This window comes from Panthera onca, chromosome E3 (genome assembly GCF_046562875.1).
Source record: "Panthera onca isolate mPanOnc1 chromosome E3, mPanOnc1 haplotype 2, whole genome shotgun sequence".
In the NCBI taxonomy this organism is placed as follows: domain Eukaryota; kingdom Metazoa; phylum Chordata; class Mammalia; order Carnivora; family Felidae; genus Panthera; species Panthera onca.
The window spans coordinates 20219498-20236994 of record NC_138354.1 but is presented as its reverse complement, the minus strand read 5'-3'; the positions used below and the strand labels follow the sequence as shown (position 1 = coordinate 20236994).

The window sequence follows — 17497 nt, the reverse complement described above, 5'->3', positions numbered from 1 at the left end:
AAGAGTGTTCCGGCAAGTAACAGGTACTCGGAGGGCACAGGGTAATGCTGTCTGGAAGGGCAGCATGTTAGGGAAGGTTATGCCAAACGTGTCAGCTGGGCGGTTCTCGAGGTTTAAGAGCACATCGCGTACGCTCAGAAACATTCTGTGCGTTAGTAGAAACAGAAGCACTGAATTAGCTTCACCATCAGAGACTCAGGAGAACATCTCCGCCAAAAACATACAGGAAAGGAGCACCAAGACAGGGAAGGGGCTTGATCACGAGGTTATTTTCCGAAAGCCCCCAGAACGAGGTGGCCCAAGAATGTGGTGTGTATTTAAGCAGATGAGGGGAGGGTCTGCTGCCCCAGAACCAAGCAGGGCTCTCCTGGTCCCACCGGCTGCAAGGAGGGTGGGTGGAGGCAGGCACAACTCTCCGCTATCAGAGGCGAGGAACAGAGACCAGGGATGGCAGCCTGTCACCTCCAGCTTGTTCCCTGGAGGAAGAACTGGGCTGGAACTTAGGAGGGAATGGGGGTGCGAGCATCTGGAGAAGTGGTCAAGAAAAGGGATCCAGCAGGCCTGACGCAGAGGGCATTCTGGGCACGGGACCTCCGCCGGGGCTTCTCTTGGCTGATGCGCCCGAGGACAGGGCACGCAACCTGGGCACCGAGGAAGCCGGTGGTGTTACTACCCGGAGGAGGCCCTGGACTACACGGTGGCAGAGCCCATCCTCTGGCGGCTTCTGTGAACCAGCCGGCCTGGACGTTCGCCTACCTGGATGGCTCTCCCCATGCCCTGCTGCAAACTCAGAAGATCAGAGCCGGGCAAAGAGGCAGGAATAGTCAGACTAGGAGTCAGTGAGGCTACTCTGGGGAACATAGTGAGAAGGGGAGCTCTGGCTCGGGCTGGGGAACCTTCTTGGAGGCAGTGACATCAGAGGAAAGGGGAAGAATTTGCTCGATGGGAAGCCCCTCCCCAGCTGCCGGGGTTCAAGGACACAGACCGGGAGGAAGACGTGAGTGTGGGGGACTGGCACGGAAGGCGGGGACTGAGCCGTGACGAAGCCGGGGAGCCAGACTGAGGCCACCATCACCATCCCACACGGATTCGGGGAACGACGACCCAGTGGTTACCGTGTGGTGAGCACCGTGTTAGGGGCTGTGGCTACAAAACAAATGGGCAGTCTCCCTGCCTTGAGCAGCAGCCACTCCCGCAAGCCAAGAGGGGCCAGAAGCAACAGAAGCAGCGTGAAAAGTCCACGTGCGAAGGACACGGTAAGAACGCGGTAATTACTTCCAATTGGCAGGATCGATGAAGCCTCTCCAGAGATGATAAGCAGTTATGAAAGAAAAATAGGAGTTTTCCAGGCAGGTGAGGGCAGGAGAAGGGGAGCAGAAAGTGTTAGGTTCCCAGTGAAGAGAGTAAGAACAGCGCCGAGCTGTTTAGCCTGCAGGTAGGCAAAGATCTATGTGTGTTAGCCGAAGGCTGGAAAGAAATGAGCAAGGCCGGGAATATTCATCTGTGGGATTCTGGGAAACGTTTTTCCTGGTGGCCAAGCAAAACAGTTGAGCGTCCCAGGGGCCTTGAGTGTCTGTGTGTGGCCACATAGGGAACAGAGCTCCCCACGAGAGGGAAAGCGAGGCGGCAGGCCAGGGAGGGGCAGGGGCCTGAGGGCCCGGGGGCCAAACACCTTGGCATTGAGGACGTTGCTGGCGATGGAGAGGGAAAGCGAGGCGGCAGGCCAGGGAGGGGCAGGGGCCTGGGGGTCCGGGGGCCCGGGGGCCAAACACCTTGGCATTGAGGACGTTGCTGGTGATGGAGAGGGAAAGCGAGGAGGCAGGCCAGGGAGGGGCAGGGGCCCGGGGGCCTGGGGGCCAAACACCTTGGCATTGAGGACATTGCTGGTGATGGAGAGGGAAAGCGAGGAGGCAGGCCAGGGAGGGGCAGGGGCCTGGGGGCCCAGGGGCCCGGGGGCCAAATACCTTGGCATTGAGGACGTTGCTGGCGATCCGGCAGAGCATGAGCAGCCCGTCCTCCTGCATGGACCACGTGACGCGCAGCCGGGTCATCCTCTGCAGCGCGCTCTGGTCGGCCTCATCGTGGTAACGCAGCCTCCTGTTTTTCTCTTTGGGGGACTCTTCTAAGAATATCAGGGGGAGAAGAGAGGGAGCTTCTAACAGCCGGATTGGAGCTGGCACTCTGGAGGGGAAGGGCCCCTACTCGGCTAGTGAGATCCGACCAAGGCTATCAGCTACCAGAATCCCATTGTGTCAGAAACCATAGAAACTAACCGCAAAAGACTCGGGCCTTGACAGATAGATACTTTAACCGCTTCTATCATTTTCTCTCTGGTCAAATTTCATTGTGACAAGCTGGGCAGCCTGAACGCAGCCCATGTCCCATCCCTCCTACCGCGGTGGTAGGCACTTTGAGGGCTGGAGCATGCGCAGGGCCCCCACCATTCTCCCGCTTGGCGACCTCTGAGATGCTGGGCACACTCCGGGGCACCATGGAGACAACAAGGCGCATCCTTCAGGGCTGCCGTGAGGACTGAACCAGACTGGGTATAAAATACCCCGTGCGGTGCCAGTCACCAACATTATGGAGTATTTACTGTATGCCAAGCACTGGTTTAAGCTGTTTACATATTAACAACCCATAATCAAAATGCTACTTTGCATCAACTCTATAAGGAGGCAGTTATAATCCCCATTTCGTAGCTGAGGACTCTGAAACACGGTGAGACACGGCAATTTGCCCAAAGTCGCACAGCCCAGTCAGTAGCAGACAGAGGGTCTGAACCGTGAGCTCTTACCCACCAGGTTCTCTCAACATCTCCTCCCCTCGGGATAGACTCATGGCAGTTTGACAAGGTAAACACCATATGCTGCTGCTAATTCCAAGAGACTGTTTGTTTAGGACGTTTCTTCCAAATTAAGGCAGAAGAAAAGTAGGGTGAGAACATTTGGGATTCCACGGGACACCACCACCGGATTTTGCCTTGTGATGAATTCAGGTCTTTGTGAGCCAAACTGACCCCATGCCTATCTGGATAGGCTGAGCTGAAGTTGGGGGGGGGGCGGCGCGGGGCTTTCCAACGGACACAAGCCTATTTGTTATAAACAGCAGCCAAGTAAACCACTGAAAACAGGTTCCCATTTAAACATTCTGTTCTCATCGGAAAACGGTATAGCTATCAGATCGTTGTTACGACACACAGACCACTTAGATGATGTAAAAATGAACGAAAACACAGGCACCCATCTCCTCACTGTCCTCCTGCTGTCTTTCGCTATAATACTTGCCCAGGGGAAGGATCCAAAACAGCAGTCTAAGACACACCCAGGGGGCTCACGAGACTGGAAGAGATTCCGCAGGCCTGGCCTGACCGACTCCCACCTTTCCTCTGAGTTAAAAACACAACGTGACTTTTGAACTTTGCCCCGATTAATATAATGCAAGTATCAAAAGCCAAACCAAAAGAATAATAAGATTTTGGCTGGTTGAGATGAGGATTTCTGCTAATGATTTTTGCTAAGGTTTTTTCAGTTGAGATGAAGTTAGAAAATTGAACTGAGGGGCGTCACAAAGCTGAAAGACCCTATAAGACACAAAGACAGGAAGCATGTAAGAAGCTTGAGGATCTCTCAGTCTGCCAGCTCGATGTGGAGGACGAGACGGCGACCGTGCACAGTCAGCCCTACAAACAGAGGGAGAAGAGAAGCCCGGGTCTGGGGGCAGAACTCAGCCCCGGCCGCAGTGAGACTGCAGTCCGTCTCTGAGCCGGAATGTACAAAGACAAGGCCTAGCCGACGCGAGCGACCATCACGGGACCTTTTTTCTTTTTCTTGATCTTCTTTCCGGGGTCTTTCTTCAGCCGTTTCCGCTTCTGGCTTTTCCCACCCCTCACTCTCCAGTTCCGGTCCAGTGTGGGCTCTCGGTCCATCTCGAACTGCTCTTCCCTGTCGGTGCAGAGCTCAGATCCTGCTCTGGCTTCCCCCCAGATATTCAACCTGCCACTGCCTGGAAATAAGCACAGGAGGTGAGCATTTCAGGATGAGCCCCGTGAAGGCCAGAAGCCGAATGGAACGTGTGGTAGGTAGTCACGTGGCCTGGGCCGGTCCCGTGTCTGTTTCCAAGGTGAACCCCCCAGCTCACGTACCTCCAGCACTGAGTGGCAACGGGCGCCTGGACAGAAACGTCTGGAGTCTCACCATGAGCCCATTTTCAGATGCAGTGTTCTCCTAAAAGACAAGCGCATCACTGGAAAGAAGCAGGGGCGTCCCTGAATCCCCAGGGAGCCAGAGTGTCACATGCACGGAGGTGTACTGGTCTCTGCCAGAGAGGTGAGGGCGGCTGTGCAGCTGCGTTCCAGAAGCCGTCGGGCTGCCCCTGGGGCTGGGCTTCCCCTGGGCAGCCACTTGCTTCTTGCACACGTGCTCCCTCATGTATGACCTGTGTCTCATGGACTTTCTGTTCCTTCTTTAAAAAGGAATACCTGTCCGCGTGACAGAATCAGTTAGAATCCGTTGAAAAAAACAAAAAACAAAACAAACAACAACACTGGCCAGGCAGGTATTTCAAGGGCCTGATGTGCCTTCAATACATACGGACATAAGTACTTGTGCCTCTGGTCAACTTTGGTTTTACCAAATCAGAAACAGCGAGCCGGGAAAGGGCAGGCGGGGTGGGCAGCTGCGGCAGCGGCTGGGGAATGGCCCGGGGATGCGTGTTCCCCGTACCCCCCGAAGCCCACCTTCTTGGCCTTGTTGATGATGTAGCTGGTCCAGATCCAGTTACGCTTTAGGTGCCCGTAGAAACTAGAATCGAGCCCGGCGGCTCCCAGCCCGTCCCCGGGGATCGAGCCTTCGTCCACGACCTCACGGCTCCCCCTGAGAGGTGGGAAGTAAACGGAAAGAGAGACCTTCTTGGGAACTGAAAAGAGAGCCCGCGACACGGTGGAGGTATTTTTCCTAACTACCTTTTACCTTCTCGGTAACACGTGACAGAAGGGAAACGCTTGCCCGACCCCAGAATTTTACGTAAATTTCCCAGCTTCTGAACTGTGGCAACCAAGTTTGTTCTGTTTTAACAGTATGTGGGCCAAGGGCTGGCCGGGGCCAGAGGGGCCCGTGGCCGCCGATTTACGGCCTCTGCACCAGAGACGTGGGCGCTCCCGGCCTGACCTGTGTGGCCGGACACCCAGGAGCTGGAGCCTGTGGGACTGCACTTGGGGGCGGGGGGGGGGGGGCGGGGGGTGCGGGGACGCACGTGCTGTACTCCATCAGGGCACACTTGCGCTCCAGATTGTGTTTGTCGATGGCGCTCTCCTGCTCCTTCTGCAGACTGCCCTCCTCATCAGTGCCCTCATCCTGGGTGCCGTTCTTCCTGATGCGTGGGTAGCGCACCACACCTGAGAGAGCAAACGCAAGCTTCCCTGGGGACCGTGTTCTGCCGTGGCTCCGGCAGGCCGCCTCGCAGCCGCGGGCAAAAGATTCCCTTCCTGTGACTCCGCTCACCACCGCGGGACAGGCTCTGAAACTGGTAGACCCTCTTCGTACAAATGCGTTATCATAGATGTCAGGGGGTCAAACACTGGGGTGTGAACCCGAGTAAAGGATTTGTACTCTGGCTGAACTCCACGAGGGAGGGAAGGCGAGCTGGCAACAGGAGAGGCCAACGGCCGTGGGGGGATCGCGAGCAGAGGAGCCCTGGGGCCTCCTTCCTCAGGGAAAGCCTACGGAGCTCCTGTGTGCCAGCCCGGAGGAGGCGGTAAACAAAAATGATGCACTTGGCAGGGGCCGTGGAGTCGGGGTCAGCAGGGATCTGGGCAGATAGCTCAGTGCAGTGTCCCTGGGCCAGGTGGGGTCTGGAGGACAGCCAGATGTTCTCTGAGTGTCCAGGAGCTGCATTAACACAGTTGAGAAATAGCGTTCTGTAAAGGCACAATAAAGAAAACTGTGTTTCTTGCAAGAAAACATAAACCGCTACGAACCGTTGCTTGAGTAAGGCAAAGGAAGATTCTGGTGATTTGCACACTACCAAAGACGGTCTTCCAACATGCTCGACTGGAGACATTGGTCTGGGTGGGGGCGGGGGGCTGCGGGGGAGCCCATGCCCCACACTGCTCGCTGGTGTTTACATAAGACACGGGGTTCAAGCTCTGCTTCAGCCCATAATTTGTTGGTGGTGGTGTTCCTGGCTTAGAAATGAAGAGGTCAACCTCAGAGAGGTCTTCAAGGGAGCTCAAGGTCACGCATGTGAATGGCTGGTTAAGTCTAGGAGGACTTAAGGCACTGCTTCTCCTGTGCGCCACCTCGCTGTGAGTTTGAAATGCAGATTTAGGCCATCCCCACACCTGCTGAATCCAAAGCTCTGGACAGGGCCTGATAATCTGCATTTTAACAGTCTCTCCCAGTGAATCTGTTTGGTGATACCCATACCCATGCTTGGTGAGCCCTTGCTCTGCAGGAGGCTCATGTCTTATTATATGGTACTTTCCCCTTAGTCCTTGGGGCAGAACCTCCTTGAGTGTTTTTTTTTAAATTTTTTTTTTTAACATTTATTTATTTTTCATACAGAGACAGAGCATGAAGCAGAGGAGGGGCAGAGAGAGAGGGAGACACAGAATCCGAAGCAGGCTCCAGGCTGTCAGTACAGAGCCCGACGCGGGGCTCGAACTCACCAGCCGCGAGATCATGACCTGAGCTGAAGTCGCACGCTTAACCGACTGAGCCACCCAGGCGCCCCTCCTCAAGTGTTTGTTAAATGAAGGGACAATCGGTGCCTGCTTAATGGACTCTAAGCCTCCCCTATTTCTGCTCATGAACACTAAAAGGGATGGAAATTCACCAGTTGTCAAGCCTCAACAACTCTGGTGCAAATAACATACCGGTTCACAAATTTTTATCTGGGTATAAAATGCAGAGGAATTAGGGCACTCTAAAAATCTGAAATGGTAAAAGCTTAGCTTACTGAATGCCAGAGGATTCTATGAAACACACGAGTTCTAAAACCTGTCTGGACCCATTACATCAAAGGTTCTCACTGCAAGGGTTCATCACCCTGCCAACAGTAAACAAATCTACCAAACACAAGCGTGCAGTGTGGGGCATGGGCTCCCCCGCAGCCCCTCGCCCCCATCCAGACCTGGGCCTCCGGCTTTCCAAGAAGTGAGGTGCAATGGTGACCTTTCGGCTCTGTGACAGGAGCAAGGGAAGAGGGCTCCCCTCCCAGGTTCAGACCGGACATGGCAGCCCTTCCTCCTAGTAGAGGTGGCACGAAGAGACCAGGTGGAAACTGGCTTGGAGGAAAGAGCACTGGTCTATGGCCTTGCAAAAAGCCTCCATCTAGTCAACCAACATTCACGGCACGTCGACCGTGCACCAGGCGCTTTGAGACACCGTGGGGACGGAAGCCAAATCTCTTGTGCGCAAGGAATCCTCAGAAAGAGCAGCTGACAGCATAAAGGTGCTGAAAAGCCTTCCTCAAAGAGACGATGCTTGATGCACGAGTGGTCACTGCCAGGTGAACACAGGTCAAGGGACATGGCAGGGATAGGAAGGAGACACAAGCAAAGGCCTGACCCCCAAACCCGACTCATCCGACCTGCTGGCCCAATCTGTTCAGTTCTTCCTCCAAAACACCTGCCAAGCTGCCCCCCTCCTTCACTGTCACCAGTGGACATCTCTCTGGGACAGGAGTCACGGCCCTGTTTCTACTCTCGGGCTCCTCCATCCGTTCCCCACCCAGCAGCCAGGGTGAGCTTTGAAAAATGGAAGAGATCTTGTCACTTCTTGCCTACAACTATCCAGCGGCTTCTTCCTGCTCTTAGAATAAACCCGAACCCCGTACCAAGTCCTACAGGGCCCCCAGAGTCCTGACTCCTCCCTGCTTCTCCAATGGCAGCTGCCACTCTCCTCCCCGCCCTCACCAGCCTCTTGCTTCTCCCAATGATGCACGTGACGTTCCCACACCTGTACTGCTCTTCCCCGGCTCTGGGCTCGGCCTCAGCCTTCAGAGCTCGGCTCAAATGCCGCCCCATTAAAACAGCCTCCACTCACGCCCCCGTATACTTCCTCCGCAGCATCTGTCTCAGCAAGTGACGTGGATCTGTGTGTCTTCTCTGTTGAGAACTAAGACTCAGGAAGGCAGGGGTGCGTGTGTCCTGGTCAGGCCCAGGAATAACAGACACCAGGTGTGCAACAAACACCTACTGAATGCACGAGTGAATGAAGACAAAGCAGAATGGCCTGGGGGCCCCCCTACTAGAAGCGCATCGCCCTCCTTCCTAAGGGAGCCCCAAGGACACTCTAGGTCTCTGGAGAACAGTTTGAAAACCAGCAGCGACTTCTAGTTTCTTCTTGCTCTAAACCCCAGTGATGGCACAGAGAGCGGGGAGAACAGGGAGCCCAGCAACGACAGACTGTACCTAGAGGGGTGTTGAGGCAGACGCACTGCAGGTCAAACCAGTAGTTCTCCACATCCTGCATGGACTTCAGGACGTAAAGACGCCTCTCGAAGGGCCGGCTGCTGCGGGCCAGGTTGTAATGTGGGTCACAGATGGTGGTGTCAACGATGACCGCGTTCTTCTTCAAGAAAATGAACACCTAGGGAGACGCAGACGGGGCGAGGGGGGAAGCTCAGAACCACGGCCGGCCAGCTGTCTGGAAACGGCTTGGACATCAGGACCCCCTTCGTTTGGGCGCAGGACACGTTACCTGATCCTTGTCCTGAAACTTTTCTGTGGGGCCGAACTGCAGCAGCCCCATGTGGCACAGCCTCTGAAGGTTCTCCACCACAGAGAAAATGTAGCGTCTGGAAAACAGAGGGGAGCGGCGGGTTCCGGTGCCAGCACACTCGGCCGTGGCCAGGCGGCCCGCGTCGGGCGAAGGCGTGGGACTCGCTCGTGGCGCCCTCTTCTACCTCATGGGGCCTGACCTGTGCAGAGACCCGGAAGCCCCTTCCCGGCACCCGACCAGGGCAACGGAGCGTGGATCCGACATGGGGTTTTGATTGAGAAAGTAACATTAGCCAAAGGAAAAAAAAAACGACTCCGAACCTCGCAGTCTTTATCGACAGACTTCACTTGAAAAGAACCTCAAAATTAAGTGACAAAATTCTCCAGCCCCCACTTCGTCTGCCTCTGTGCTTTATCCACAAGGCTCACAGGGTCACTGAATGAATGAAAACCCCGAGTCCTCACAGGCTGGGGGGCAGAACCTTTTTCTGTTCCTGGTGAACAATTATTCAGAACCTAACTTCAAGGGGCCCACTGGGACTGTCACCCAGCCTGCATCGTTTTCAGGGACCTTACCTCTTGTACAGAAGCTGCTGTCGGATGGGCCTGGGGAGAAAGCGGATCAGCGTGTGCTTCTTCAGAGGGTCGTTCAGAAACTCCTCAAGGTTGTCTACCTAAGAGGTCATTTTCAAGATCAGCTTACCCTCAAGGCCAGGGTCAGTTGCAAGAACCGTGAAAAAAACACACACCACTCCTTTCTGGGCAGCAGTCTCTCTGAACCTATTTTCTCCTTTTTTGGTATTTACCAAGTTTCTAGAAGCATATTGCTACAACATAATTATCTGTCTCTTTCGATATATCTAATTGATCTAACTTTAAGTCTTTCAAGTATTTCCTTTGACACACCAAGCAACCATCCATCTATCCAGCCAATAATTTATCTATGTCTATCCAGCCATCCTGTTTATCCTATCTATCTGTCTATCTGCCCACCCACCCATCCATCCATCCAAGCTGTCCATCCATCCATTCTCCATCACCTACCTATCTGTCTGCCTATCTACCCACCCATTCATCTTATCTATCCATCCATCCATCCCATCTCTCCATCCATCCATCTCATCTCCATCTATCCCCCTTCCCTCCACGCCTCCCTCCCTTCCTACCTTCCTTCCACCCAACCATCCACCCATCCAATCCTTCCTTCCTTCCTTCCTTCCTTCCTTCCTTCCTTCCTTCCTTCCATCCATCCATCCAGACAACCACAAGTCTGGAAGTACTTTCCCTTGACCAGGTGAGTGTAGGTCCTCTGGTCTAGGCTGAGGGACCAGCCCCCACAATATCCCTGGGAGTCATCAGTACCTTATAACTGACTTGCACAATCTGAATGAAGATGGAAAGGGGCAGGCAGAGGAGAATGTCACTGACGAGAGCCCAGCCGAAGCCAAAGTCCTTATGGACAGGGATGGGAGGGACATAGCGCATCCATGAGGCTTCATCCACATACACTAGGAGAGAATCAGAGTCAGTGCTGCAGGCAGGGCGCCAGACATGATGGTGACATCATCCCGGTAGGTCCGGATTCCCTCTCACCACAAACTCGGGCAAAACCCTATTTGTCAGGCAGGAGGCCCACGGGTTCATAAAGTCTAGATTATGACTCTACTTTGATGGGGCGCTGTGGGGATTCAGCCAGTTCAGATGAGAAGGATGAGGAACCTTTAGGACTCCCCTCCAGAGGGCAACAGCTCACCTTTCTCCGTGGGGGGCTCCACTTCAGTCTCCAGGAAGGTTCCCCCTAGGCTGTCCTTGGGCAGGGCATCAGAGGAAGTCTCCATGTAATTTCTGGAGAAGGGCCGGACTCCCATCCTGCCTGACTCCTGCTTTCCCATTCTTCTTTCACTGCCAAGGCCCAGCTTTGTCCGCACATGGCTGGCAGGGTGCCCGTAGATTAGGTACCACAGAAACATGTGTACCACCCGCAGGCGAGGCATTTTGGGCAGAAATCCTAGAGAACGGCCAAGTCCTGGAACTGAGGCAAGAGGGGGTGGGGGGAGGGAATGCTTGAAAACTCCCAGATTCACTTCAGTTCAGTCCACTCAAACTCACAGTGAGTGCTGTTCGGACTCTCACAGAACTTACTTTCTAATACTTTTTAGGTATTAACAAGATACCTAAAGTCACACGACAGATGGAAATGGCCGGTGCAGAGAACCAGTGGGGACGTGGGAGGAGGGCTAGAATTCCACCTAGAGGGCAACTAAGGTGGTGGGGTGGTGGGGACACGCAGGGACTTGGGGAGGTGCACCCTGGGACAAATGCAAGGTGCCGGAGGTGAGCGTGTGCCCGGCACGTACCGTGGAGGGCCAGAGGCCAGGGGCAGGGGGTGGGGGGGAGCAAGGAAGGAGGAGAGTGCAGTGAGCAAGCCAGAGTGTGACAGAGGAGGATACCGCCACACAGAGCCTGACAGGCCTCCACACGGGGACCCGGGCTTGACAGGGCTGTGCAAAACACCCCCACATCGGGGTTCTTTGAAAGCATCCTGTTTCTTTGTTGACACAAATAAAGTACTCCTTGGCTTTTCCCAAGGAGAGAGGACAGGAGAGAAAGTAAGGAGCCACAGGATCAGGGAGTGAGGGCGAGCGGGCAGAGGCCCTCCTCCACCACCGTGCCCACTCGAGCAGCATGCTCAATGCCTTCTGTGTAGCCAGCGCGTGGGCCGATCTGCTGCCCCGGCACTGGCCCCGGCCCTGGGCTCCCACGGACTGCGGTTGCTAACCACGGAACACTCCGGGACCCGCAGAGCAAGGGCAGGCCTCCTGCGGTGATGTGGGGCACCGAGGGAGGTCACACACACACACGCTGTCTTCTGCCCCGGGATCTCAGGTCTGCTGCGCTGCACCCACACCGGGCCACGGCCCGTGCCCCATGAGCCGGGAGAAGAGTGACGCGTACCTGGCCGCCTGCACTGGGCCCGCACACTTTCACACTAGGGCGGCTCGACGGGGGCTGAGGGAGGAGGCAACCCTGTCGGAGAACAGACTCTGGGAAAATGACACGGTGTTCAAACTCATCAATGACTAGATCTACCAGAAGGTTTATGGGGTCGGGAGGGACGGAGGTTTTCTGTGGTTTATGTGGTTCATATTCCAGCCCAAGGATGCGGAGCAGAATGAATCTTTGTGCCTAACCCCTCTCGCTAGGATCTAGCACAGTTTCATCTGAGTCTCATACTCAGATGTGAGGCCCACGGGGCTGAGACCTTGCCCATTTGGCAGATGGGGGTATTGACGGCAGCAGAAGTCACGTGGCCAGCCCCCATGACCCAGCTAGCCACGCAAACCCGATTCCTCGGACTCTAGCCGAGTGCTAGACTGCAGAACACCAAGGGACTCAAACGCCATCATGCAGCCAACCACCAACCACCGACACACCATCAGACGTCGACGAGAAGCTGCTTTTTACCTACAACAGGGTGATAATTTTTCAGCTGGGTGATGCCCATTTTCTCATCTGTTTTTTTCACCCGTCCAGTTTCTGATTTGGAGGAAGTATTCAGCTGAGAGTCTCCTGATCCACTCGGACCCTCTTTTTCTGGACTTTCTTCTTCAGCTTCTGCTTGAGGCGCTGGAGGCTGGACCACTTTAACCCTGCAGTTCAAATAGAAGATCAACACTCTGCTGCGAGGACCAAGAGCTGGGAGAAAGGACAGGGTCTGTCCTGGCAGATCAGATGAAGCCACTTGGCCCTGGAGTTTCAACCTTGGCTGCCCGCAGGAGCCAAGCAGGTGCTGTGCATGAATAAAATGTGTCAGGTCACGAGATGTTTGGGGACGACAGGGCTGTGGAGACCTGCAGAGTGTGCCCCCACCTCCAGGACAGCCTTCTGAGAAAGGCGGCCCAACGTGCCGGGTCCTCTGACGCTTTCAGAAATGCCAGAGGTAAGGGACGTGATGGGAAATCAATCAGCAGCCGGTTCAAAGTACGTGAGCCAAGGCCCGCAATCCACGCGGAGCCCTTTGCCTGCCCATCGGCCATCTCCAGGTTAAACCCGGCTAAGAATTTTCTCCCGTCCCCGAGTTTTCTCAGTGCACGAGACACTTCACAAGATTAGAGAAGGCCTCAGAAAGGCAACTGGACTCATTTGGAGCCGTTAGGGGACTGAGCGAGCCTCGCACACACAGGGCCTGTGGTTCGGAGTGCTCTGTCGATGCCGCGAGGCAGAGCTGAATGAACGAAATGAGGACTTTGTTTTTTCTGAAAACTCTAGAAATTGCTCCTAAGCCCGTGAGTGTGTTGATCTCACACGGGTGCGAATAAAGGGTGCTCGTGAAAGCTGCTCCAGGAAGGCCACAGAGACCCAGGCGGCTTCCCTGTGAATTCCCGCGGGGCGCTGCGACTTGCCTGTTTGCCATGCTGGAGTTGGAGATCCGGAAGCGCACCTGCTCGATGGCACTCCTCACCAGCGGGTCATTCTGGTCCATGGACGGGTGCACGACCAGGTCCACCTGCAGAGAGGGCGGAGCAGCGTCCCACAGGGCAGGGGGGGAGCCGGGGGACACGGAGCTCTACGGCTCGGTTCCTTTTGCCGAACACTGGCTGTGCCTGCTTTCACTAACACTTCCAAGAGACACGTGTAAGCCCGGAGCAAAAGGTGTTGCTGAACGGTCTGCCATGACAATTTCTGGCATCAAAATCCCTCCTCCGGCGACCGAGCGAGAAAGCTCTGTCATCGGTGACGTGCCGCTCTGCTCAGGTGAGGACTTTCTGGCCTGGAGCCGGAGCGACCCGCCCTGCAGTCCCCTGGCGGGGCTGTCCCGGCCCAGGGGCCTCGCAGCTACCTGGTGGCCCGCTCCTGACGCCCCCCCCTCCAGCTATCTGAGAATTTCCCACAGTTGCTCGTGAATCCTGAGGCCTCCCATCTGGAAAAGGTAAGCAGCTTTCATTAATCTCCCCTCGCCGAGAGTGCCACTGTGGGACTCCTGCCAGGCGCACTTGGAAACCGACTGGCAGAGGGTTTAGAGCTGCTTTTGCTATTTTACCTCTGCCAAGGTACTGGAGCTGAACGGCTAGGGCGGTTACCAGTTCGTGAGTGCTGTCTAGGAGGGCAAATGGGAACGGCCTGGGGGAGCAGAGGGGTGTGAGTGCGTTGGCCGGGCAGGATGGCAGGCCCTGGGGCCAGGGGCCCCGGAGAGCCAGGCTTCTCTTCCGTGTCTGACACTGGCAGGAGAGAGCAAGGTAAGGTCTTCAAAACGTGGGACTCTGGCCATCAGGCTTCACGCCGAGAAGGCCAAGAATGCCCCGAGAGAGGCTGATCACAGGGACTGGGCGGCTCGTTTGTGAAATGGGGGCCCCTCCCCCATGCCCTGCCAACTTTTCTGGGATTTTGTGGGGCGCAAAAGAGGCGGTTAGGTAACACCTCGGTGTACTTAAAAGCCTGGTGCAAATACAAAGCATCCCTATTTCCCCACTGTCCACAGCCGGATGGCCCAGCCACCTCCCCGAAGGCCCAGCGGGCAGCACAGGACGCAGGAGCAAAGGCCGAAGCGGACGCTGCCACACGGGGCAGAGGGGTGTGAGTGCGCGGGGGGATCAACGTGCCTTCGGGGGCTCGGAGGGCAGCCTGCCGCTGGCGTGCGCTCGGTGAACCAGAGAAGGAGCTGCTGAGCTACTTAAGCTTATTCTGGAGGCAGCTCGTCCCAGCGGGAAACGGCCGCCAGCACGGTAGCACCGGCAGTGCCCCGCGGCAGAGGCCCCCGTGCCGGCGCCTTCGCTTTCCAGGTGGTGCTTCCCCGCCCTCACCCCTCACCCCTGCCTCCACACCGCCTGGTGGATGCCACACTAGGCCGAACGGGAGCCGGAGACACAGTGGGCACCTGTGGGAGCCGCCCCTCTCCACTCTCAGACTGGGGGTGGGGGTGGGTGGGGGGTGTTCTTGTCCTCGATCACTGTCCCAAGCAGGATGCCCGCATCTGAAGCAACTGCTCTGTGACGACGCACAGAAATCGCAGGTGCTGCTGCTGAGGGGTGGGGGCCTTTGTGCTCCGATGGCAGAGATCAGCACACGGACCTCCTGCCCACTCAAGGAAAGGAGTGGCAGGCCGGCGGGGGGCAGGAGGAGGTAAGGCCAAGGGGCCCCGATGGTAGTTATAAAAACTGATGAAAGCTGCCACCCTGGAATGGCAGAAACGCTTTATGTCACTTTGTATATCGCTCTGTGTTTTTCAAACCTCGAACGTCTCAAAAAAATAAGATAAAGTAAAAAAAGCCAGAAATGACCTTGCCAGCTTATTAAGGAAACAAAACATTAAGGCACAGCTTTCTTAAGGCAGAGGTTTAAAACGTAGCCAGAACACAAGGTCAGGCAAGTGCCAGTGACTGTCCCCGCAGCAGCTTCTCTATGGTCCCGTGCCCAGCAGGGCGATCTCAAATTACTCTGCCCCTGAAAAACGGAGGCCTTGGAGTATGAGCAGGGCTGCTGAGCTACGGTTGCTATGGGAATGGCCCCAAACTTTAAATCTTACAGAAACAGATAAACTGAGACAGAAGATCTATGGCTCCCCTGCCAAACCGCCCCGGCACTCGCTTCCTCGGGGACGTCTCCTTGGATCTCGGTGGAAACTGTTCTTGCTGCCTCGTCTAAACCTTCCACCTACTAAATGTCCACCTGCTAAATGTGGCTCGATGTCGGCCAGCACTGCCCTGCCGAGCTCCAGGGAGTCCTACTTGCCTTCCTGTCGTTCAAGGCTGGGCTGCGGGCCGGACACCTGCTCTAAGGCCTGAGTGTGCTGCTCTGAGATCCAAGCAAGTTATTCCCCTTTTCAGTGGCCAACCTCCACAGAAAATTGGCACGGCCCCTGTGACCCAGATGGGGAGGCACAGGGGGAAATTCTGAGTTACTGGCAGCAAAGGAACAAGTGAAATCTGACGGGCACAAGAGAAGCCGGTCAAGGAAACTTCCAACGGCACGGGGCTGGCGCGGTGGGCATCGGGAGAACCACGCGTACCTTCTTCTTGATTCCATCCTGAATAACCGTAGTCCGGTACAGTCTCAAGAGACCTTCCTCGGACAGGTTCCGCACCAAGCGGACAATGGACTTCTTACAGCACTTGGTAGACACGCCTTCTTGCTTCTCCTGATCCATGATCATTTTCTGAATCCTGGGGTGTCACAAACAAAGTAAGAAGTTAATATTCCCAATATCAGCAAGGAAGATCTGTTTCAACCCCCTTTCAACCCAGGCAGCTGAGAGCCTGCCTAGTGGTAACCAGCAGAAACTCGGGGAGAGTCAGAGGGGGGTTTCGCCATTGAAGGGCTGACTTCTGGACACGTTACAGTCAACTCTTTTAGCGATGAATGAGTTAGCTAAAGACGAGCCGCCAAGCACAGCAGCGTCACATTCTGAGCCTTTCACCAGAACCTGACGATGACGGCAGGGACACTAAGCGCCACGACGGAGATGTCTTCATCCGTCTTTGGGTTAATTTAAGGCCCGAAGGATTGTCTAATGTACTGTCGCCGACACTCTCAGGTCCGCAGCTCTTTCTGATTCCTCTCCTCAGACATCTTACTGAGTCACTACAGGGATGTTTCTAGCTCACCCACCGATCATCGAATGGCAGGGCCGGAAGGACATTCGGACGCCCAGCCAAACCCCTCACTGCACAGACGAGGCCACAGTGTCTGCACACGGTCTCCCCATTCCCTAGAGAACGAGTGGCTTTGACGCCGGGTGCCTCAGAAGCCTGAAGATGCCGCCCAGGAGGCAGCGGTGATGGTGGGTTAAAGGACCCCACCAGAGTGCAGAGCCTCTCCGCGAACAGAGCCACCGCAAACACACAGGTTCCACCCGCGTCTCTTTGTTTTTGTTTCCATGTAAGATTGCATTTGAACAAAAGGCCCCATGCTGACCTAAGAAAAGTTCGTAAGCTGATGCTGTTATCTCAGTCCCTCCTCCAAGGAAAGAGAGGAACTCTCCCCAACTTCCACTTATAACTCAGTCACTCTCTCCCCATCTAGCGTCTCAATGTTCTGCAATGCCTACACTTTCTTAACCACTAGAACAAATGCTGAATCCTTTCTACCAGACAGGGATGCCACGAGAGTCTATAGAGCAGAAGACGCCAATGCCTCTCGGTCATTTCTGTGGCTTGTGACAACGAGCTGGCCTGAGATTTACTGTCAGTGCAAGACAGACAGACAGACAGAAAGATAGCTCCTTACGTGAACAAGCTCTCGATTAAGCGTAGGTTGGTGACGGCTTCTATGATCAGGTTCCTGCGTTTGAGCAGCCGGTAGGTTTCGTGCGGTTTGTCTTGGCCTGGGCCGTGCTTCCCCGTCTTTTGGGAACTGCCACTCTCCTAGAGCGAGGACCGAGAGGACAAGCATACAACAAGTTTGGCAAGGTTAGGGGGCCAGACGCCATTCCTGTGGGTGTGCTTTGCCTCACGAGGGAATTTCTATGCCCACGTTTCAAGAAGGAAAGTCAAGAGGGCTTGTTTCTCTGGGAATATGGGACGGAAGCAGAGGCAGGCTTCCGGACTCAGGCTGTCCCTAGGTAAGTCAGGATGTGTGCCCAACGACAGACGAAGGGAGAAGACAGATCCGTGTTCTGTCTCCCATTCCTGCCAAAATGCCCACAGCTCTCTTCATGGCTACTGTCTTCCAGGAGCTTCCATGAACTTGTGCCATCTGCCCTAGGATCAAATCTGTGAAGCCCCAGTGCCCCTGAAGGGAAAGGAAATCCTGACTCTAACATACTCCTTGCGGATCACT

At 55.4% G+C, this 17497-nt stretch overlaps 1 protein-coding gene across 2 annotated transcripts in view; it reads right to left on the bottom strand.

The window, feature by feature from the left end:
• Window positions 1–17497, bottom strand: part of GTF3C1 (general transcription factor IIIC subunit 1) — a 76223-nt gene that overhangs the window by 19536 nt on the left and 39190 nt on the right. For both annotated transcript variants that reach the window (XM_078440437.2, XM_078440438.2), the window contains exons 11-24: window positions 16946–17082; window positions 15729–15882; window positions 13126–13229; window positions 12188–12372; window positions 10476–10754; window positions 10085–10230; window positions 9299–9396; window positions 8703–8799; window positions 8414–8591; window positions 5254–5395; window positions 4739–4874; window positions 4145–4226; window positions 3817–4005; window positions 1965–2122 (exon numbers count right to left, since the gene is read on the bottom strand). In XM_078440437.2, coding sequence (XP_078296563.2) covers window positions 1965–2122; window positions 3817–4005; window positions 4145–4226; window positions 4739–4874; window positions 5254–5395; window positions 8414–8591; window positions 8703–8799; window positions 9299–9396; window positions 10085–10230; window positions 10476–10754; window positions 12188–12372; window positions 13126–13229; window positions 15729–15882; window positions 16946–17082 — 2085 coding nt within the window. The remainder of the gene's footprint in view (window positions 1–1964; window positions 2123–3816; window positions 4006–4144; window positions 4227–4738; window positions 4875–5253; window positions 5396–8413; window positions 8592–8702; window positions 8800–9298; window positions 9397–10084; window positions 10231–10475; window positions 10755–12187; window positions 12373–13125; window positions 13230–15728; window positions 15883–16945; window positions 17083–17497) is intronic.